This window comes from Triturus cristatus, chromosome 6 (assembly GCF_964204655.1).
Source record: "Triturus cristatus chromosome 6, aTriCri1.1, whole genome shotgun sequence".
Classification (NCBI taxonomy): domain Eukaryota; kingdom Metazoa; phylum Chordata; class Amphibia; order Caudata; family Salamandridae; genus Triturus; species Triturus cristatus.
This window is the reverse complement of record NC_140589.1, coordinates 501,744,416-501,767,542: the sequence shown is the minus strand read 5'-3', so window position 1 is coordinate 501,767,542 and position 23,127 is coordinate 501,744,416. Positions and strand designations below refer to the sequence as shown.

The following is a 23,127-nucleotide window of genomic DNA, read 5'->3' as shown; positions in this document are numbered from 1 at the left end:
CATTACTTTCAAAGGTCGTGTCAGGATTTTTGACGAACCTGCGGATTTGGCCTCGTTTTTGGATAATCAGATGGAGTTGCAGATGGATCTTCAAACAGGGGCTTCACATGTTCCTGGTTCTTCTGGCACCTGATGTGGCTATATATATTGCGTTGTTATTTGTCTTTGTCAGATCTATTAAGTCTAGCTGCTTTTAGATCTGCGCGGTGGTCTTTATGCTCATTGGGTTTGACGTATTTTTGTCGTCTCTTGGTGTTTCCCTATTATCGGTATGATGTGTTGGTCTTTAGTGTTGTTAGTTTTACTGTATAAACCTTTTAATTTTTTGTGGTAGCTTTTCTTGTTGGCTTGACTTCACTCCTGTTCGCGTGTCGTCTTGTTACTCCTTGCCTCCCCGGTTTGTCTCTCGACGTATTAGGTCATGGTCCTTTTCCTCTCCCGTTGCATGTCTTCGTTAGGTGCGTCGATTTTTGTGGTAAAGTTGGTTTATCTTATCCCTTTGTGGTCGGTTTTTTTGCTTCATGTTTGTTTCCTGTTATTCCGTATTTTACGGAGTAGGTCATTGTGTTTTCCGTTGCGTTATCAACGTGTTGTTGTATGGTGTGTCTAGGTGTTTTAAGCATATATGTTTACTAGGTGTTTATTTATGGCTATATTTAGAGTTAATATGTGATGTTCATATAGTTGCTAGTTATACCTATTTTATTGATTTTTTCATTGAGTGTTTTGATTACATTGTGTTATTAATTGTCTTTTTCGAGTAGATTAGTTTTTTATAGATGCCTTGTACTTGATAGATTTATGCCTCTCTTATCTACATGTTCTCTTACTTAGGCAAGCATATTTATTCTGCTAATTTGTGTGTATATGGCTTTATTTACTCATGATCAGTTATTTATAAGATTGCATATAGATTTTACACATTTATATATAGTATTAGGTCTCTTATTTAACTGCCATAGGGATTCATTGACTGTAATATTGATAGAAGGTTATATACCGTTTTTTACTATGTTTCACTTATTTTTCTCATATTGTATCATATAGTATGCTTTAGATTGTATTTCTTCTTTTTCTTCATTATGTTCCTTTTTCTCTTGATAGAGTCTGCTTTGGTATGGTTCTACCTATAATATTGTTATTTTTTAGTTCACTTTCCATCAGCTCTTATTGCCTGAAAGTGCTTTCTTTCTCTATCTTTCCTGCTCTTACCGTTCTTTATGATTCATTTTAGTTGTTATGTATACATTAATTTGGTCAAACGTGTTGCCTTTATAGTCTCTCATTTAGCTTTGTTTTCTAAGTAGCTATCATTAATTCCAGTTCTTAGCTTTTAGATAGTCTTCCCTTTTAATGTATAATCAGTTATGCACTGTTCTGGGGCTTTTTATGCCATTGTTGTTACTCCTCCTGTTGGCCCTCGCTCTTTTTCCCATGTCCCCCCTTGTATGATTTTGGTCTCTTCCAGACCTGCCGGATGGGCCCTTCTCTCTCTCTTTCTGCGTATTCTCTTGCTGTCCTTTTCCTCTTCTTTCCTTTTTTCTCTTCGGATTTCCTCTTTGGTCTCACCCTGTTGTGTGTTGGCTGTTGATGTCCGCTGGTTAGCTCTCCTGGTTGTTGCGCTTCATATGTCACATATGGAATATCTTTTTTTCCTAATATTGGTTCTATGTCTGGACTAAATATACTTTCCCTTAATGTTAAAGGGTTAAATCATCCAGTAAAAAGGTCAAAGATTTTGGACTACTGTAAGTCTCTTTCTTCGGATCTCGTCCTTTTTCAGGAGACAAAGCTCTCTGCCAAGGAGGCGTTGTTTCTGAAGAAAGAGTGGGTCTCTGATGTTGCTTGTTCGGATGCTTGTGGTAAAAGGAATGGGGTAATTACCTTAGTTTCTAAACACTCTGGGTTATCTATCGTTTCCTCTGAACAGGATTCAGAGGGACGTTGGTTACTATCTAAGGTGTCCAATGGTAATGCTGACTTATTTGTCATGAATATTTATGCCCCCAACAAGGATGACCCGTCCTTTTGGAATGCTATCACCAAAAAGCTCGAGGATACCCCTCACTCTGGCAATCTTATTGTAGGTGGTGACTTTAACTTGCCAATGGACCCTATCTTGGATAGGAATTCTGCCTTTAACTTTCGTCCCCCTAAAGCACACAAACAAATGACTAATATGTGTTCTCTTACCCATCTTCAGGATGTTTGGCGTCTTCATAATCCCACTGGTAGTGACTTCTCCTTTTTTTCTTCCCCTCATTCGTCCTTTTCACGCATTGACTATCTTTTGGTTCACTCTTCTTTGGTTCAATCTTCTTCTTCTCCGCTTATCCACCCTATTTTAGTTTCTGATCACGCCGCAGTGACACTTACTCTTACGTCCTTTGTCCCTAGGGCACGAGCTCGTTCGTGGAGACCCAACACAGAAATCTTACATGATGAGTCCTTGGTGCGAGAGTTTTCTAATGACATTGAGACTTTTTTTATTGAGAATGTTGGGTCGGTCAGTTCCCCTGTTGTTCTTTGGGACTCTTTCAAATGTACGTTCCGTGGTCAGGTCATTAAATGTATGTCAAGGAGAAATGCAGCCATTAAAAAGGAACTCACGGACTTAGCAGATGAGATCAAACGTCAGGAATCCCTTTTTCGACATTCTCAGGACAAGACCTGCCTCCAATCTATTAAGAATTTAAAGTATTCGTACAATACTATAGTCACTAAGAGAGCTCATATTGGCCTGCAGGCTCAGAAATCTAAGAGACTGTTGTTAAAAAATCGTGCGGGCAAGATTCTTGCAGCCACTTTAAAGTTTCAGGAATCTTCTTGTAATACTTTCCAAATTCCTTCTATTACTGACCAGCTTGGTAAGAAAAAATTTCAAACTGCAGAAATCCTTGATGTTTTCCGCGATTTTTATAATAACTTATATACCCCGTCGGCTCAAGCTTCTTTTGAACAATGTCAGGAGTTCTTGAAGTCGGTTCCTTTGAAAGTTGTTTCGGAGGAAGATAATCAATCATTAAATTGCCCGATTACTTCTGATGAAATCATTTCCGCGATCAAAGCTACTCGGTCTGGTAAAGCTCCTGGTCCTGATGGTTATCCTATTGCGTTTTATAAAACCTTTATTCCCGTGCTTGTCCCGAAACTCCAATCCGTTTTTGATGCTTTTATTAAGGATGGTTCTGTGTCTGGTTCCGCGGCTGATGCTACTATTGTAGTTATCCCCAAAGAAGGGAAGGATCACGCAGATCCCAAAAATTTTCGTCCCATTTCCCTTCTTAACATGGAAGCCAAGATTTTTGTTAAAATTCTAGCTAAACGTTTAGAGTCCTTTATTCCCCAATTGGTTCATCCTTCACAAACAGGTTTCGTAAAGGGGCGTCTTGCACGGGATAATATTCGTACTTTTTGTCATATTCTTGGTGCCGCTAAGCGATCTAATCTTCCGGCGGCAGCCTTGGCCCTTGACGCTGAAAAGGCCTTTGATAAGGTCTCTTGGCCTTTTTTAAGAGCTGTTCTATGTGCACATAATCTTGGTGAGTCCTTTATTCGTATGGTTATGTCTCTTTACTCCCGTCCTAGGGCTAATATACGGGTGAATGGTGCTACGTCTTCCTTTTTTAACCTGTGTCAGGGCACTAGACAAGGGTGTCCTTTGTCCCCTCTCTTATTTTTGTTATCCATTGATCCTCTCCTCAGAATGATTGACTCGCATCCACATATTAAGGGGTTCTCTTTTGGGTCTCATCAATTAAAAACAGCTGCATACGCAGATGATGTTCTCATTTTTTCTGATGATATTGCACTGGCCATTCCTGCTATTTCGGATACGATTACTCTTTTTTCAAAAGTCTCAGGATACACTCTGAACAAAGATAAGACAGAGATGTTTCCTTTAAATGCTTATTGCTTCTCCTCTCATATGGGTTCGGCGGGCTTTAAATGGCAATCTAAACAGCTAAAATATCTGGGTATCCATTTCTGTTCCACCCTATATGCTACGGCTATTTACAATGAATCCCAAACTATTCTTAAGGTGAGACGTCTCTTAGAAAATTGGTCTCCGAAGCATATTTCTTGGTGGGGCCGTATGCAGACCCTTAAAATGATGATCACTCCTATTATTAATTTTGTTTCCTCTATGCTTCCAGTAAGGCTTTCTGATTCCTTCTTTCATGAACTTGATTTGCTTACTTCTAAATTTTTATGGAATGATAGAAGGGCTAGGATTGCTTATAAATTTTTACGGAAATCTTATGATATGGGCGGCTGTAATTTTCCTGATTGGGGGAAGTATCAAACTGCTTTTCTGGCGTCCCAGGGTGCCCTTTGGTTTTCTTCTACATCTATTCATGCTCCAGCATCGTTGACAATAGAACAGGAATTGGCCTCCCCACTGCCGACTGCATCCTTTTTAACCACAAACACCCTTTCTATTCCATTCTCTCGCTCTATTATTTTAGACACTATTGCTGCGGTTCGTAAGGTTGATAAGAGAGTAGCAATTCCATTACATAAAACTAGATGGTCGTCTATTTGGCGCAATTCTAAAATCAAAATTAATATTGACCCTGAGTTGATGTCTTACTGGGCTGGGAAGGGTGTTTCACTTGTTAAACATCTCTATGATTCTAATAACGATCCTTCCCCTTTCTCATCCCTTGCTCAACATTTCTCTGTATCTAATTTAGATTTTTATACTTTTCTTAAGATTAAGGTTGCACTTGCTAAATTACACCTTCATCCTTCTTCCCCTACGATTACGCTTTTTCAGCTTTGGATTAGGACTGGTCACGTTGCGTCTCGGATTTACAAATTGTTATCGTCCTCTTCACTCCCCTCCCAAACTGTCACACAGCAAAAATGGGTACATCATTTTGATCAGAGTGTTACTGCTCATATCTCTCCTGATACCTGGCAAAATATTGGTAAATTTTCTCTTCGTAACAAAATTGCCCCTTCCCTAACGCAGTCTAAGTTTTTCTCTATTAATCTTCTTCACTGGACTCCCATTCGTCTGCATTCACTTAATCTTAAAGAAGACAATTTGTGCTGGAGCTGCGGGCTTTTACCAGGTGATTTTCAACATATGTTCCTTGATTGTTCCCTTCTCCATTCCTTTTGGGATTTAGTTCACAAACACCTCATGCTCATCTTTAACATCAAATTCCAGCTGTCTTTTCCATTAATTCTTTTGGGTCCGTTGGCGTCCCCAGTCCCTCTGCCTTTAGATCCCATGGAGTTACAGTTGTTGGACCTCTTGTTAACTATTGCCGTCAAAGTAATTCTCATGGAGTGGAAATCCTTTTCGTCCATCTCTTATCATACTTGGTGGGCTTGGGTTTCCTTTCTACGTAGTGCTCATACGTCAGTGGACCATGCTCATCTTTCTCCTTCTATTTCCTCTGGTGTTTGGAAAGCCTTAGATTCATACATGGAGTTGGCCTCTGAAGGGTTGGTGGCGCAATTTCCCTTTGATTTGTCTGGTTAGTGTTGTCTTGTGTTGGGTGATTCCTTTGGAAATCCTCTCCTCTTCCGTTTCTCCTCTCTGTCTCTCTTTCTCTTTCTTCTTCTCTTTCCTACTCTTTCCACCTTTGCTTTCTTCCTTTCTTCTCTTCCCTCTTTTCCCTAATTTGCCATCTGTGGGTGATACTTTTGATATATTTCTTTGCCAGATATCATTTTGGGTCTTCCCTCCTTAAGTAACTTATTTATCTGATATCTGCAGATTAATGAATGACATTGATTTGTTTCCCTATTAATTAGTTTTATCATAATGTATTTATTACCTTATTGTCCGATATCAATTGTATCACTTTGGCCTGTATCTTATGTTTCATATTGCGCTTTTAAAATAATAAAATTCTTTTGAAATGAAAAACACTTCAAAAGCAGTCCCTTTGATCACAATCCTATACACCCATCACATTGAATACTCCAAAAGAACAATCCTTATGTTTGCAATAACCAACATCTTTGCAGCTTTCAACACAGTCAACCATCCAGTATAGATTCACATGCTGAAAACTCACATAGACCTCACTGGCACAATCAGACAATGAGTTACATCCTATTAAATGAATCAACAGCAACTCATTCAGATAGGAAGTACCAGTTCACTAACTCTTCCTCTCAAGTGCAGTGTCCCCCAACCTGTCACCCATCATTTTCAGCTTCTAAACGGAACCTTTGGGAGCCATCATTGCAGACAGCAGAATCAAGAGACACCAGTATGCTGATTTGAATATTTTCAACCAGTCACATAGAGAGACTCAAAGCCTGACTCAAATGCATCAAAACTTGGATGTCTACTAACCACATAATGCTGCAACTAATGAAGACTGAATGCCATTCTTTTGGCCAACAACACCAAGCATTCCCTAATTTAGTCATGGTACTTCAAATTAAACCTTCAGGCTTCACACTTCAATGGCAGATTAGGCCACAATCCTCAGATCTACCCTGGTTTCAACCCTCTCACTCAAAGAACACATTGCCGATATGAACAAAATCTCCTGGTTCTAATTTTCATGACTGAAAACGGAATCCTTTACTCCCAGGAGACGATTTCAGAATTACACTAATTAGCTGTCACGCAGCAGCTTGGTTGGGACAGCTCAAGCCCACGAAACAAAGGACTTGGCTCAGACATTTGGAGGTAACAGAGGAGGAGTCTCCCCTTTGAAGTTTTGGTAGGAAGGTAGCTGACCGTGATATCAGCTAGGGTGGGGATAGTGCCCTCAGAGGAGGTCTGCACAGAGAAAATGTAACAGTGTTGTTAGAAATGGGGGTCTCTAGTTGGCAATGGTTTGCACCTTTGTCCAAGTAGGGACCCTTCTTCCTAGTCAGGGTAAGGGGGATACACTTCTAAAATAACTCCTGCTCACCCACTTGGTAGCTTGGCACGAGCAGCCAGGCTTATCTTAAAGGCAGTGCGTAAAGCATTTGTGCACACATACAGTAATACAGTGAAAACACTACAAATGGACACCACACCAGTTTAGAAAAATAAGTAATCTTTATCTAAACCAAACAAGACCAAAACGACAAAAATCCACAATACAGTGATCCAAATATAACTTTTAAAAGGTAGAAATAGTTCTGTTCATAGAAAATGGTGGATGCAACACTTTCAACACAAAGTACCTTGGATGCATCAAAAACACATGCATAAAGGGTCGCTGGGAAGGTGATGTGTCGGTTGCTTACACACAGGATGGTGATCATGTGGTTCCTTGCTCTGGGAGAGGTGATGCTTTGGATCCTTACTGCTGCGCAGTGGAGGTGATGCGTCGGTTCCTTACCGGAGAGGAGGTGATGCATTGGTTTTTTACTGCTTGGGTAGGTGATAGGTCGGTTCCTTACTGCGACCCACAGTGAGGTGACAGACCTGGTGCCTCGATGCGATGTGTGACGGTCGGGGACAATGCGATGTGTGAAGATCGGGAATGCGCTGTGATGATTCTAGGCACGTCCCCTTAGTGCGTTGGTTCTTACATTGCAGGACCTGCATCAGAGTCGGTGAGGTGATATTGGATGTCGGAGATGGCGCACAGCACTTGTTGCACAGCAGACTCTTCAGCCGAAGGCAGGCGCTGCATCGATTCTTCGGCTGCGACGATGCATTGGAAATTCTTCTCACGCCACTGTGATGCGTCGGAACCAGGTGATGTGTCCATTTACACAGTTCTTTAGTCTTTTGCAGTTCCCAGCCCCAGAAACAACCTGCAGAGGCCCAGAAGACTGGCCAGCACCTCTTGGCAGGTCAGAACTCCCAGCAAAGGAGTTCTGGGGAGACTGGGGGTGCAGGCTTTGTGTCCCTGAGACTTCAGAACAGGAAGCAAGCTCTACTTCAAGCCCTTGGAGCTCTTCCTCAAGCAAGGGACACAGCACACAACATATTCCTTGTCCTTCCCTTGGCAGAAACAGCCACTGCGGGCCAACCCCAGACAGCACACAGCAAAGGGGCAGTACTTCTCCTCAGTTTCTCCAGTTCTACTCCTTGGCAAAGGTTCCTCTTGAATCCCAGAAGTACAAAAAAGGTCTGGGGTCCTTGCCCCACTTTAGCACAATTTCCTTTGTTCTCTGGTGGCAGAGAAGCTCTTTGCCCAGCCAAAACCAGTTCTGTCTTCTCTGGTGCAGCTTCCCGGCAAGAGGTGGAGACAACATTGTCCACGGCAGACCAAGTCCATTCAGGTGTGAAAGAAATCTCCTCCCCCTACTCTGAATGCAGCCCAGGTCTATTCAGCCCAGACCTGACTCTCCCTGGAAAAGCAGGACACACCTCACCCCCCAAGTGACTGTATGAACAGAATGCACATCCCCAGCCCCTGCCACTCCAAAACCAGACAGCCAATGCACATACCTAGCAGAGGCACACAGGATGGCTAAGCAAGAAAATATCCACTTTCTAAAAGTGGTATTTTCAAACCCAGGGTATAAAAATTATCCTTACTAAAAGATGCATCTTTATATTATCAATGCAGGTATACCAAACTCAACTTTCCAATCTTGTTCCCATGGGCAGTTATACTTATAAGATGTTATAAGTAAACTCCTGATTCTATCCTATGGGACAGATAGCCTTTCAATAGTGAAAAACAAAATTGCCAGTATTTCACTATCGGGACATGCCACATACATCAGGGCATGTCCTGCATTTCACATACACTGCACCCTCCCCACAGGGGTGCCTTGGGCCTACCTTAGGGGTGACTCACATGTAAGAAAAAGGAAGGTTAGGGCCTGGCAAGTGGGTGCACTTGCCAGGTTGACTAGCAGCATTTGAGGTCCAGCCCCAGGACACACACAATGCCCTGCACTAGAGACTTATTAATAAATCAAATATACCTATCCTGGAAAACCAATCATAACACAAATTGCGTGGAAAGCATATGCACTTTATCACTGATTAGCAGTGGTAAAGTGCCCAGAGTCCTAAAACCAATGAAAATGGGTCGAAAACAGGAGGGCAAAAAGTCTGGAGAAAACCTGGCAAAAATGCCAGGTCTAACAGTTTCCATTGCTGGAATGATATATTAACAATAATTAGATCATGCATGTAAAATTAAATTAGAACATTCTTTCATCTCCAGCATCACCTTCAATCAGTGTTTATCCCCAGTATCACCTTTAATCCGTGTGATCACCATCCACCAAAAGTATCTTCCACCTAAGGTGTTATCATCACACTATAGGCCATACCACATGAGAAGAATATAAAAGCCAATATACAAAAATTAATGGGATTCCAAACAGGAAAAGATCTTGCAGCGGTATCAGCAATGTAATGAACAATACACGACAACCCATGTTGACATGAACACCTGAGAATATTATGAGACTGCTATCACACTAACCAAACATAAAACTGTGAATACGAAGGCACAATACCCTCCTATGCTTTAAGTGCCTATATAGCCATGCATAAGGAGTTTACAGATCTTGGCTACTTTACAGCCTAGTTTCTATTTAGAAATAAGCAAGCTCCAAAATGAGGGTTTGTGATTGTTAGGCTGCTGTTTTCCTGTATTTCTATTGTTAATTGAAGCTGTTAAAAAACACCTTCGTTCTCCTGATGATCATTTAATGACATTAAAATACGTTTCAGATGGGCTATTTTTAACTTGCCATGCGAGAAAGCCTCTGAGCCCATGCCATAGACAAAGAGAAGAATATCAGGACTTGCTTATGTTTCCAATATGTCTAATACAATAGCAACATGCGGAACCGATGGCGCTGAAGCCTAGGTATACAACACTTTAAGCATCACAACTCAGTGAACGTCAGTTCACGTTCTTACCTTCCCCCTGACAATCAAAGAGATCACGCACACGCCACCTGCACCTATTTCACTGCAAAAACACATTTGATTGGTTGCTGCCTAGGCAATTGGAATGATAGGATGTAATGATGCATATATTGCCTAAACAACCATGGGAAGATTAAACTGGGCAGTGGAAATGAAGATGGTGTACCTCATTTGTAGGAGGGCAGTAGCAGGGCTGCATCCAAAACAACAGAGCCCGAATCACGGGGCAGAATTACAAGCCCCTTGCGCCACTTTTGCGTCACTTTTCCCATTTTAAAAGGGACTCAGAAGTGGCGCTAGGGGCTTGTAAATCTGCCCCCACATGCTTTGTGTTGTGCCACCGCACACCCTTAATGTGGCGTATCCAAGTGCAGAATGGCACAGTGCATCTGACTACACTAAAAACGCACTGCCCTGAGTGCAGACACATTACAGCACATTAGTAAAAGACAGCACTGCAGGTGGAAACTGTAGCTCTATCAGTTCAATGAAGGCAGACCAGTATGATCAGGGCGGGGATTCCTGCAGGACGATGCATTGCGCTAGTGCACTCATGTGCAGGGCCGTGAAATGGGCCCCCCTAGCTACATCCCAAGAAAGCCATGGGGCCAACTTGTATCTAGCACACAACGTGTGCACCTCCACGCATCTTCTTTTCTATGGCGCCTGCACTTGTAACACAGCAAAGGCCCAATGGCAAAGGGGCAACAGAACCTTACAAGTGAGAGAACGTCCCCTTGGGGCTGTGCTGGTGCAGATCTTGCCCATACTACAGAACGGACTGTAGAGTGTCTGTGCCCTCCTTCTGTAATACGGAAGATGCTTAGGAGCACAAACAGGCCCACATGCTCACTGCGCCCTCGGGCACTTTTTATAAAGTCCGAAAAGTCATGGTCACCCTCCCACGCATGCTTCTGCCCCATTAGAGGGCAGCTGACAGCAGGTGAATTGAACAGCGGAACTTCGATTGGCTGCACCCTCGAATGCGTTGGTTCTGGTGCCACGAATATGCCACAGAGTTTATAGGTACCTGTTCACCTCTGTTTTCAAATGGTATCAAATCGCAACTAGATTGCCATACAATGCATGGTGACCTTTTTGGGGACTGTCTGCCAATTTTTCTGATGTATTGTGAGAAACCTCCTTTCATGTCAGGGACGCCTGCAATGTGGGTTATGGAGATGTCCCTTCGGTACTAGGTACATTTCTAGCACCTACATTTGTTTCCTACAATTCCACTATGCCGCACAAGCTTTGAGGAACTAGACCATGTGGAATATCTCCAAATGCATTGTTGTTTAGCTAAAATGGTATACCTGAATGGAGAAGGTTGTGCAATACCACTCAAAGTAAAAATAAAATAAATCTTACTGGTATGCCGGGTATGCCAGGCGGACCTACTTGTCCTCGGTCACCCTATAAAGAAAAGGAATAAGGTATTTGTTATCTGTAAGAAAAGTGACTCACAAATTGTAAAGCAGATAAATTAGTGTATGCTAACAATAAATGGAGGAGAAAGTCTGTAGGAAAAACACAAGTCAGAAACACTAATACTGGAGCCGTGCACCGCGCGGAGCCATCAGTCTGCCTGAAAGCTCCAGGCTCGCCCGCACGCGCTGCTCTGATCTTTGCATTGGGGTTACAGAGGGAGATGTTTCGGAGGGCGGGGATGTGTCAGCACGCGCTGTAAGGGAACGGCTCTCTGCACCTGCCACTATGCGGACATCCGCGGTCCCACAAAAGGCAGGCTCCGCTGCGCCCCAGACACATTCGAATTCGTCTGCGGGTTTCGCATGTGTCAGTGGTTTCATCTTGTTTTAAGAAATGCTTCTTAATTGCACCGGAGGAGGGATTGTCCTCCACTCTTCATGGTGGGAAACAAGCTGTAGCTGCCCGTTCTGAAAGCACAGCTATGCTGCGCACAAGGTGTTCTGCTAGGCTCACAAAATCCAACATTGGCCTACGTCTAATGTGGTAAGATTTTAATAGGATAAACGCTTCGCATTTGCATAGGTTAAAGGGTATTTATTTGTATTTGCCACATTTAGAGCGTGCGTGCTATGGATGAATCTGAAGGTGAGCAGTGCGCACGTGACATGGGCAGGGTTGGATTAGGATTAAAAATCGACCAGAGCACGCTAAAAAAATGTGGCCCACATTTGCATATTGCCTTTCCACGAAACTCTGCTTCCGGATGAAGTTTTATACAAAGAAGGGGGGATCTCTGACAGAGGCATGTTTTCTTAACTTTACTCAGTTTTTTTTTTAAATGCACGGATTAGTTTACACTGGTGAAACACACCTGAAATCAAGTGAGGCCACTTTTGCTCAGGCCCCCTCCATATATGAATACATTAATGGGCCGGCCCAGTGAGAGAAAGGGAGTGACACCTCTGCCCCTTAATAAAAGGGAGGTAATGGGCACCCATATTCCTCCAGACATCGCCCAAATCGCGCCCCCCCCCACCCGCAGGCTGCCCAAAAAAAGCAGCCCACAGCTGAAACTCGGATGCCGGCCCCTGGGGCATTGCCCGAGTGCCCGCTTTACCATTCCGACCCTGGATATAGATGGTCATTCAGTTTAGGCCTGGCACAGTGAAGCCTAGGTTACTGCTTAGTTGAGCAAAGCCTTCCGCTTGGCGAATGAAAGGATACCTTGGCCCGGAGAACTGCAGGGCCAGTCACCAAGGACTGGTGTAAAGGAGGCTCAACATCTTCAACTTGATTCTGGCTCTCATGGGTGGGGGCGGGGCAGAGGAGGCCAATGAAGGCAAAGCTGACAGGGTCTCTTTTACTTCGTTTTACTACAGATATGGCTATACCTTGTATACTTTTTGATGTTTGTTCAGATGCTACTCAAGGAAGCCAGTGTAAAATGAGCTAGAACAGTCAATATTAGCATTAACAATTCGTCCCATTCCTGCAAAATGTAGTTTGTGGTCAAAGTGGGATCTATTGAGCTGCCTCAGTTGTTTGATGGCAGGTTTAACTGGGTAGTTAAGATGTAGGCCAATGTTTATTTAGATCCCATAATACTTAGCACTGATTGAGAAGGTGGCGAAGCACTTGAAGATTGAGGGTCTGTGGAAGAAATGTAGATTTTTTTTAGGATTTTAATTAAACCATGTAGAAGGGCCTTTACTTTGTGTGTTCAGTTTAAGTGCCTGCAGACCATACTTTGTGTGTCGCTCTGACGGCGGCATGATGTAATGCAGCTGCAGAGAACGATGGTGATTCTGACTAGCAAAGGGTAAAAGTTCCAAGATGGTGGAAAGACCCGAGGAACTCTGAGTTAATCCGCAGAAGTGAACTGTATAGATTTACTGAGCACCAGCTGCTAACATAAGGGACACAAAGAGGCACTCTGTCTGGACAGGGTCCAGTGAGTAACGCGTGTCATCAAAACAGTAAATTCAGCAGTTCAAATGAGGTTAACAGCCACAGATATTTATTTCAGTACTGCATTGTCGTTTTTGTTCTTTAAATGAGTTAGTATTGTTACTCCATCACTCAGGTGTTGTGAAGAGACACCAAGTGCATGCTAATATAGCACTCAGCACGTGGGTCAACTGTGGAGGCACGTATATTAAAAGGGTCATTTCTGGAGAAACCCTTTATCTCCTGAAGGGCTCGTTTCTGTTCTCTCAGGTATTCACAACGCCAACTTCAGCTTGTCAATGTGGGCATCTATGCGTGAGGGTGCGGGGGCACCGACAGCCAGTGCCACAAGAGGACATCTCTCTTGATAAGCCTGTAAATACTTGCTAAAAATTGCTGCCTGATTTATACCATGCATGGTGATCAGAAAACACATCACTCCATGAACAATACCAACAACCATTAAATGAATGCCGGCCAGCCTTTTAAGCAAAAGCACCAGTTAGGAATTCGCGGCTAAGGCACCAGCGGATTATAAAAAGCACGGGAGAGAGCAGAAAATTGCGAGTTGCTTGACGTGCTCTCTGAATACAGTAAATGATTGTGCCTAATAAACATTCAGCTGAAAAGCAGAAGAAAAGCACAGAGTGGTTATTTGACAAGCGTGACCTACCTTCTCTCCTGGCAGGCCTTCCAGCCCTGGTAACCCCATCGGGCCTGGTTCTCCCTGGCAAAAAAAGACTTCATGTTAAATACTGCCTCTAAACGAAGACTTTGAAAGTGGTGGTCTTAAGAAGATTTAAGATTGTGTTTATTTGTTTCTAAATGTCACCTAAGAAACAGGTGAGAGTGGCAACAGATAACAACAGCCAGTTCTATGCACTGGGCAAGGAAAGGTGATCTGCATGGAATGAAAACGTTTATTACAATAGGCTCATGATAATTCGTTTACTGTATTTGTCTCTCCTTCAGTATTTATTCGGTTTCTGAGATATCTCTTGCCTCGAATTATTAAAGGACTGATGTACAAAGCCCTTCATGCGGCCACAATTCCTGAGATTTGCAACATCACAGGGTTTGCGATTGCAAAAGGGATTTTTAAAATATCTAAAACATTTTTATGTGTTATGAAAGTCTCTCCAACTCATAAAAGGGCTTTTGTGTTCCTATGTGAATCGCAAACAAGAGAGGGTGGAAGAGGCGCCCCACCCTATTTCTGAATCAGATCGTAATGTTTGAATGGTTTGTGAATGCAGTTGCCCTCAGAAACCAATGATGGTCTGCAATCCCGAGCTGAGATGTTAACTTATTTAAAAATCAAGGGGCATATTATCAAGACAGGCGATAAAATTATCGCCGCTTTAGCGGCCGTTTTCTGCCGCTAAAACGGCGTTAATGGACTTGATAATATGCTTTATGGAATTCCTATTGTAGCCCATGTTAGACGTGAAGGACATCTAACATGGGCTTCAATTGGAATTCCATAGAGCATATTATCAAGCCCATTATCGCCGATTTAGCAGCAGTTTTCTGCCGCTAAAGCGGCGATAATTTTATCGCCTGTCTTGATAATATGCCCCCATGTCCGCAGCGTTCAGATGAGTAACTTGGATCCAAGGGACCACTACCTGCTTCCCCCTGATGTTTTCCTTTAAAGGAACAGGTGCTGCTTTAATATGTGGGTATGAAAATGCAAGGTTGGTGGTCTACTGTTCCTTGTAGACTAGCATCCCTGTTTTTGGAGTCCACCACACTGGGTTGCAATTAGCAACTTGCCTTATTAATATCAGTTAGGCAGGTCGTTCTACGACCCCCTATGACTGGAGAATTTGTGACACACCGTGTTGGCATAAATTGCTAGTATCTGCCCTGATGCATTTTCCAGGTCATTTTATTGAGACAGTTTATATGTACTGAATATACCTTAGCACTGACCCACTAAATATCTTTGCTTGGACTGACCATCTGGGGACACCTTCTACCTTCACCTTCTCTAGTTTAAAGACCTATATATTTTAGGTATTAGTTCAAAGTCATCACTTCTGCCCTTTCTGTCACTTTCTGCTTCCTTCTCACTCCCTGCTTCAGTGCTGCTAACTTATTCTCGACTTGACACTGCTATTCTCCTTGACACTCTTAAATCTATCAATTGTCAGAGAATCACTCCTTCTTTTCCCTGGTAATTGTGAAGAGCTGGTCAAGATGGCACACCTAAAAAAACACTCACAAAGACTCTCAAGCAATTGTCAATTACTGTGCCAGCAGGATTGTGAAGGCTTAAAATTCATCTTCTAAGATCTTTAGGGCAGGGAAAATTCTCCTACAGCCGAAAAGTGCTGCTGACTTTTTTAGTCCTTTGTTTGGCCTGTATATCTCCTTCTAAGACTTTTTCATTCTATACCAGCTCTAACTTGTCTCACTTTTCACACAAAGGCTTTTTGCTCCTCACATTTTGATAGCCTGACTCCTGCCATAGTTCATTTAATCAACTTTGTGCCCTATTAGAAAGTTCAATTTCTACTGATGCTTGCACTTTTGAGTCCAGTTAACTGCATGATCCTTGCCCAGAACTGACCTGAACCATAGATTGCATTTCCCTACTGCTTATTGTGCTATGGAAGCGTGCTCTTGCTTTGCCGTCAGTTGCTTCAGAATAAAAAAAGCTAAGGTTATACCTCTTCTGAAAACATATTCAACAGATCTTACAATTCTTAGCAACTACAAACCTATAACTCTTAACTTTCTTAACTATAATAATTTTGAAATAGGTCCTCAGACAAATCTTTTCAATCCTAGAGACCAATTTTGTCCTTTACACAGTGATCAAGCAGAGATTCATCCCTTGCATGGAATAGAAGCCCTTCTAGTGATTGAAGGTGATCTTCATATCATTTTTAAAGAGAAAGAAGAGCAGTGCTGATCCAACTGGGTATCAAACGACTTGAGCTCATTATGATACTGCGCTCCACCTGACTTGAGTCACTTCTTTTAATACTATATGATCTCTACTACTTTAAATACTGTGGGATCTCTACCTCACCTTTCAGTCTTTCTCTGAATGTCTTCTGTGTGGCGTTTTATGTGGCATTCTGGCTGGCTCTTCTCTGAGCCCCACTCTCTTTAATCTCTACCTGGTTTATATGCTCTTTTGGGTTCTCGCTCATGTCCTATGTAGCTGTTATCCAAATTTTCATCCTGTTCGACTTTCTATGTCTGGACTGTCTGTATTTTGTATCCATCACCTCATTCAGAAAGCCTCTGCTCTGCTCATTCTTGGGTTGACACTTCATTCTTCTGTTACTTGTTATCTGCCTGCTCTTCGGTGGCTCTCTTTTCTCAATCCATCAAAATTCCCTACATCTACCATTGAGGTCTGCACAAGACAGGCCAAATCTTTCTTAACACAGAATTATTCATGATTTTCTCATGAGAATCTTTTGCTCTACAACAGCCAACCTCCTAGGACTACCTTCTACGTAGAGAGTGTGATTAGGAGACTTTTTGTTTTCTTTCCTGGCTGCCAAACAAGGAAAACCCTTCCTCATGAAACACAGGGCAATTTCATTCTTTTGACCATCTGGAAAAGTTTTAAACGTGTCCTTTTTTTTAGTTTAGTCTCGCCTTTACATTTCTTCCTAGTGCTAGTTGCCCTAGGTTGATTATGAGTGTGCAGGATGAATTAGGACACCAGATCTTACAAATATAACATAAATTATCTCCTTCCTTTTAATCTGGGCTGCTTTCTGAAAAATTAAGTTCTCTCTTATTTGATCCAGAACCTCCCAAACTTTCTCTTATAGTAAGCCTTCCTTTTGCATCTGGTTTCCACACCTCGCCTGTCACAGTGGTTCTTGGGTATTCAGTGGTAGAGTGGCCCTTTCAGGCATGGGGTATTTTCCCAGGAGGCTAGATGACATTTTTTAGTTCTTTAGAGGACACCATCATCACCAGGGATCGTTATTAGGGGCTCTGTAGTGCTGTGTCCCCCTCCCATCCTGTGCTTGTAAGCCTGGTGGTGGGTGGCGGCATTATCCCCATGATCCTCTCCACCCTGAGGCTGTCTGGAGCTGACTATCAGCTAGCCAAAGAGAGTGTGTTCCATAATGGTCCATGGAGTCATATAAGGCAAACACCGTGCTTTACACTTTTTTTAGTATGGCCATCGTCTCACCGGGCTGTACTGAAGTGCACAACAGCAGCTGTGTGGCCCACAGGATGGAGCCCTTGCCACCTCGTCATTCAGCACAGGGCTACTGGGCCAGGATAAGCAGGACACACAGGATTTCCCCAGCCTAGGAACCAGGTGCATGTACTCCAATGCTCTGGGATTCAACCCTTGTGCAGTGCGTCACACCTGACCTACCTCGCCTGGGTGCACAGACAGAATGTCAAGTTTAAAATGTTGACAATCACAAATATCAAGTTTTTTAAATATTGTGATACAGAAATATCGACAGGATGAATATGGTGGTCAAGAATATTAACTTGCAAGTAAGAAATATAGTTTTTGTAAATATAACATTGTTAATATCGTTTGCATAAAAAAATATATAGTTTTTTAAAATATCGATGATTTAATTAGTGTTATGTATTTTAAAACTATGAGATCTATTTTTTGTATAAGAATTTGTTTTTTAATACATGTGTTAAATTTTTAGTAGTTATCAATTTTATCTTAATTAAATTTTGCGTTTGTAAGTTCTGTAGTGGGTTGTGGGTTTATAGGGGAATAGGGTGGTAAGTAATTTAATTATAATAAATTAATAGTTATTTTTTATGTATTAGTATGTATTTAATTTAGACTTTACAGTGTTAATTGTGGGAATTAATTTATTATTAATTATTTATTAACTGGCTGTTAATTATTATTAATTAATTAATTGTCAATTATGTTATGTGTGTCATTTTTTTAGGAGCGGGTGGTGGGTTTATGGGGGAATAAGGTAGGAAGAAAATTTAATTATCATAAATTATACATTTTGGGGTCGATTCCGATCCTGGATTTTTTTTTCCCGTACGACTCGTATCCGTATTTTTTTACGTATGAATCATACAAGTCCCGTGCAAACGGCGAAGTACGATTCGTACGTGAAAAATACATACGAATCGCCTCAGGAAAAGTCTACGAGACGTCCCCGGACAGTTTTACATACAAATCGTAAAACTGAAGTCCGAGCGCGCAAGTACGATCCGTACCGCCCGTCTGAAAACACAAGCGCATGGAAAAGGCTCCGTACGGAGCGAACTTTGTACGAGCCCTACCCCGACTACACTTGTGCCCGGGGTACGAGTCGTACGGCCCCCCCAGCCTCCCTCCCCTCCCGCATATGTCCGCACCGTACCACCCACCCCCGTATGTACGGACCGTACCCCCCACCCCCCATATGTACGGACCGTACCCCCTACCCCCCCTGTATGTACGGACCGTATCCCCCACCCACGTATGTCCGCACTGTACCCCAGGCGTACCGCCCACCCGCGTATGTCCGCACCGTACCCCAGGCGTACCCCAATCCTCGCATATGTACGGACCGTACATACGCGGGATTGGGGTACGCCTGGGGTACGGTGCGGACATACGGGGGGTGGGGGGTACGGTCTGTACATACGGGGGGTGGGGGGCAATGTTGGGGTACACACCGTACATGAAGACACGTACGATGTGGGTGATGGAGTGTCCGTCGCGTAGCGGGCCCCCTTTTTGTCGTGCATCGCAGCGTACTTAGCTTTTCCGGCACTTTTTGGCTCCCGTAAAAAAATAGCCGTGCGGAGTGCTGTAGGTACGAATCGTACTTGCTGGTCCGTAAAATGCTGCCTGACTCCGTGCAGACGTCGCGTACGCGCTGTCCAGGATCATAATTGTATGTATTTTTTAGCCGTACGGTGTTTTTTACGATTCGTACGGAAATGGTATTTCTGTACGAATCGTACTTGCTGGTTTGTAAGGTGGAATTCCCGGGTACGAGTCGTACGGAGAAAACGCTCCGTACGACCATTCGTACCCGGGTTTTACAGGATCGGAATCGGCACCTTTATGTGTTAGTATTTATTTAATTTAGATTTTATAGTGTTAATTGTGGGAATTATTTTGTTTTTAATTATAAATTAATTGGCTAATAATTAGTATTAATTAATTAATTGGAAATTTTGTTAATTGTGTCATTATTTTAAGAGAGGGTTGTGGGTTTATAGGGGAATAGGGTGGGAAGTAATTTAATTATAATAAATGTATTAATATTTTGTATTTATTATTATTTATTTAATTTATATTTTATAGTGTTCATTGTAGGAGTTATTTTGTTATTAAATATGTATTAATTGGCTGATTATTATTATTAATTAATTAATTTGTAATTAATTATGTTAATTGTGTCATTTCTTTAGGAGTGGGCGGTGGGGTGTGTAGGAGAATAGGGTGGGAAGTAATTTATTTATACTTAATTAATAATTGTTTGTTAATTGATGCTAATTAATAAATATTAAAATATGGCAATTGTGTAATTAATTTTTGATGCAAGTTGGGGGGTTGATAGTGATAAAGTGTGGGAAGTAAATTATTTTAAATTAATTAATAAATTGTTAATTGATATTAATTTATTAATGTTATGGAAATTGGGTAATAATTTTTAGGTGTGGGTTGTGGTGTTTTTGGGGGTAGAGGGTGGAAAGTAATTCATGTTTAATTAATTAATAATTAGTTGATCCTTAATATAAATGTATCAATTGATAAATATTTATGGTAAGTGTTTATTGTTATTTTGTGTGTGTGTTTTTGTTTATAGGGGTCACATTTGGGGAGTAAATTAAGTTTATTTTTTTATTTTTTTAAATTGATAATATTTATTTACTTGTTAATTAATTATGTTAATTATGGAGGTGCATTTAAAAATAATGTGGTTTGTAAATTGTGTGGTATTATAGGGTAGAAAATAAAAAATATTACATTTATGTAATAATTAATGTTTCTATTCAGAAATAGTTTTTTGTTTTTAAATTATGTTTGAATTTGTTTAAATCTTTTTAGGTATTTGTTAGATCTTTTTAACATTCTAATCTGTTTCTATCTTTAGTAATATTTAAAACTTGTATACATGTTTTATTTTTTTGTTTTTTATAATCTTTTGTGTTGTTGTTTATTTGTTTGTTTTTAATACTGAAATGACTCCAGCGGAAATATTAATTTTTACCTCCCCGCTATCCAACCCTTTCCCTACTGTTGCAAAAACTGGAGTGGGAATAGTAATTTTTACCCCTCCGCTATACAACACTTTACCTACTGTTGCACCCACTGGAGTGGAAATAGTCATTTTTACATCCGCTATCCAAAACTTTTACTACTGTTGCACCCACTGGAGTGGGAATAGTAATTTCTACCCCTCCGCTATCCAACATTTTCTCTACTGTTGCACTCACTGGAGTGTGAATATTAGGTTTTAACCCGTCCGCTATCCAACACTTTCCCTACTGTTGCATTCACTGGAGTGGTAATAGTAAATTGAACCCATCCGCTATCCAACACTTTCCCTACTGTTGCACCCACTGGAGTGGGAATAGTGATTTTTACCTCTCCGCTATCTAACACTTTCCCTACTGTTGCACCCACTGGAGTGGGAATAGTAATGTCTACCCCTCCGCTATCCAACATTTTCTCTACTGTTGCACTCACTGGAGTGGGAATATTAGGATTTTGCCCCACTGCTATCCAACACTTTCCCTACTGTTGCATTCACTGGAGTGGGAATAGTAAATTGAACCCATCCGCTATCCAACACTTTCCCTACAGTTGCACCCACTGGAGTGGGAATAGTAATTTTTACCTCTCCGCTATCCAACACTTTTCCTACTGTTGCACCCACTGGAGTGGGAATAGTAATTTTTACCCCTCCGCTATCCAACATTATCCCTACTGTTGCACTCACTGGAGTGGGAATATCATGTTTTGCCCCTCCACTATCCAACACTTTCACTACTGTTGCACCCACTGGAGTGAGAATAGTAATTTTTACCCATCCGCTATCCTAAACTTTCACTACTGTTGCACTCACTGGAGTGGGAATAGACATTTTTACCCCTCCGCTATACAACACTTTCCCTACCGTTGCACCCACTGGAGTGTGAATAGTAATTTTTATAATGAAAAGAAAGAGTATGCAGTTCCTAAGCGAGACGGGGGAGTGTGGGTGCAAGGAAGAGACCGTAAGAAAGGGGAATTCCTCAATTCGGAACTAGGGTCCTCACACACCCAGCAAGCTAGGTGTCATGCTTCATCATATGGACCTGCTCCTCGTCGGGCCGGCGCTGCAATGCCCGACGGGCACCCTAAAAAGGGGCTCTTTGGCGGAGATCTTTAGTTCCTGGCCGTATGATGCAGTGTGTGTGAGAGGAACCTAGTGGTGTAGATGTGAGTGCAGGTAAGTGGGTTAAAACAAGTTGGAGAGTCCAGAAATATAATTTTATTAAGGGTGGCTCTCCACCTGATTAAAAATGAAAACAGAGTGGCAGCTGGCTGATATTATGATTCAGCTTGGCTAAGCTCTTCTGTGGTGGTCGACATGTTTCTTGCCCGGTGGTCCTATTGATCCGTGGCAATTCCTCAGGACCTATTGAACTGTCAAATAATCTACACAAAGTGGTAAGTACAACTGTTACCTGCCACCTGCTATATGGAAAACGATCTCGCCATATGCCTAAGGGAACCTAGAAAGAAAGGAAAGTTTTAAGGAAGGCATCCCAAGCAAAGGCAGTAATTAAAATGAGTACTGTACAGGTCAATCTCACATAGTGGTGATTACCCCCTTGACCAAATGGCACAAGTAACCGTCCTTTGTCACCAAGTGTCAACAAACCCTGTACAGTGCGTAGCAGTTCTCCTACGAAAGTGAAATTAAAAACAATTTAAAAACAGAAGACTGGAAGTGTTGTGCTCCCTATAAGGAAGTTATATGAAGTGACTACAAGTATCATCATAGTGGAGTCATGGGGCACTCACCTATTCTGGTGTAATACCCTGCTCCTATCCGTGGCCGTGGCGCCACTGGGACACCAAGATTCTGGTGTCCTAGTAAGGAACAAAATGGTGCATGAAATAACAAAATAACTAGCCCGACAAGTATCGTCAGCATATTAAAACCAAATCGCCCGTGTGCGATCCCGTCATATGAGCTGCTGTGATGCGAGTGTTAAACCACAAGGGATAATAAGATGATAAAATAGCACCACGAAGCAAACTAAGGAAGAAGAAGTCACAGGAGCTGTGAATGCCAACCCGTTCAAGGTATCAGCCAGTCAGAAGTGCATAACTACCAAATAAAGGTCCCACCACATAATCGCTCGCTCCATGCGTAGAGTCCAGGGCAAGCCCGGTTTGCCGTAAATAGTAACTGACAAAAACCCTGGGTTGCCACCTACTCCCACTGAGTGCCGAGCAAAGTGTGCCAGCGGACCGATAGATGTTCATCTCGTGCGGCATACTGACAGCATGTGGTATCAAAACCTGTAAACAAGCGAGAGCACTGACAACACCGCGTCTTAGTCATACTTTACTAGTTCAGCGGCGGGAATATAACCATCATTGAGCATCACCCCATCAGTTGCGGACACGCATACAGACCTCTCACCTGACCCATCACTAGCATCAGGGCGCGTAGTAGTATCGCTGTGGCACTTACTTGACGGTTGTTGCCGGAATGGGCTATCAACCTACCCTCGCGCCACTCGACCCGGGAATGCTAATGACCGGCATGTTGCCATGACAGATATACCGGTTGGTCTGTTCTGCAGGGGGCGGGCAGAATACCCGGAAGTATGTGTTGTGAGTGCGTGGAGCCGGAGCCATGGGAAAAAGTGTCGAATTCAGCGGCCATCTTAAGATGTGGTCTAAGGTTACTGAAATCATTATTTCCCAATGATTAGTGGTGTGGTATTAGCTTGGT

General features: G+C 42.3%; 1 protein-coding gene and 1 long non-coding RNA gene across 3 annotated transcripts in view; one reads left to right on the top strand and one right to left on the bottom strand.

The window, feature by feature from the left end:
- Positions 1–23,127, bottom strand: part of COL19A1 (collagen type XIX alpha 1 chain) — a 2,198,704-nt gene that overhangs the window by 290,004 nt on the left and 1,885,573 nt on the right. For both annotated transcript variants that reach the window (XM_085610910.1, XM_085610909.1), the window contains exons 43-44: positions 13,869–13,922; positions 11,189–11,233 (exon numbers count right to left, since the gene is read on the bottom strand). In XM_085610910.1, coding sequence (XP_085467036.1) covers positions 11,189–11,233; positions 13,869–13,922 — 99 coding nt within the window. The remainder of the gene's footprint in view (positions 1–11,188; positions 11,234–13,868; positions 13,923–23,127) is intronic.
- Positions 1–23,127, top strand: part of LOC146817329 (uncharacterized) — a 76,553-nt gene that overhangs the window by 8,720 nt on the left and 44,706 nt on the right. The gene's annotated exons all lie outside the window — the stretch shown is intronic.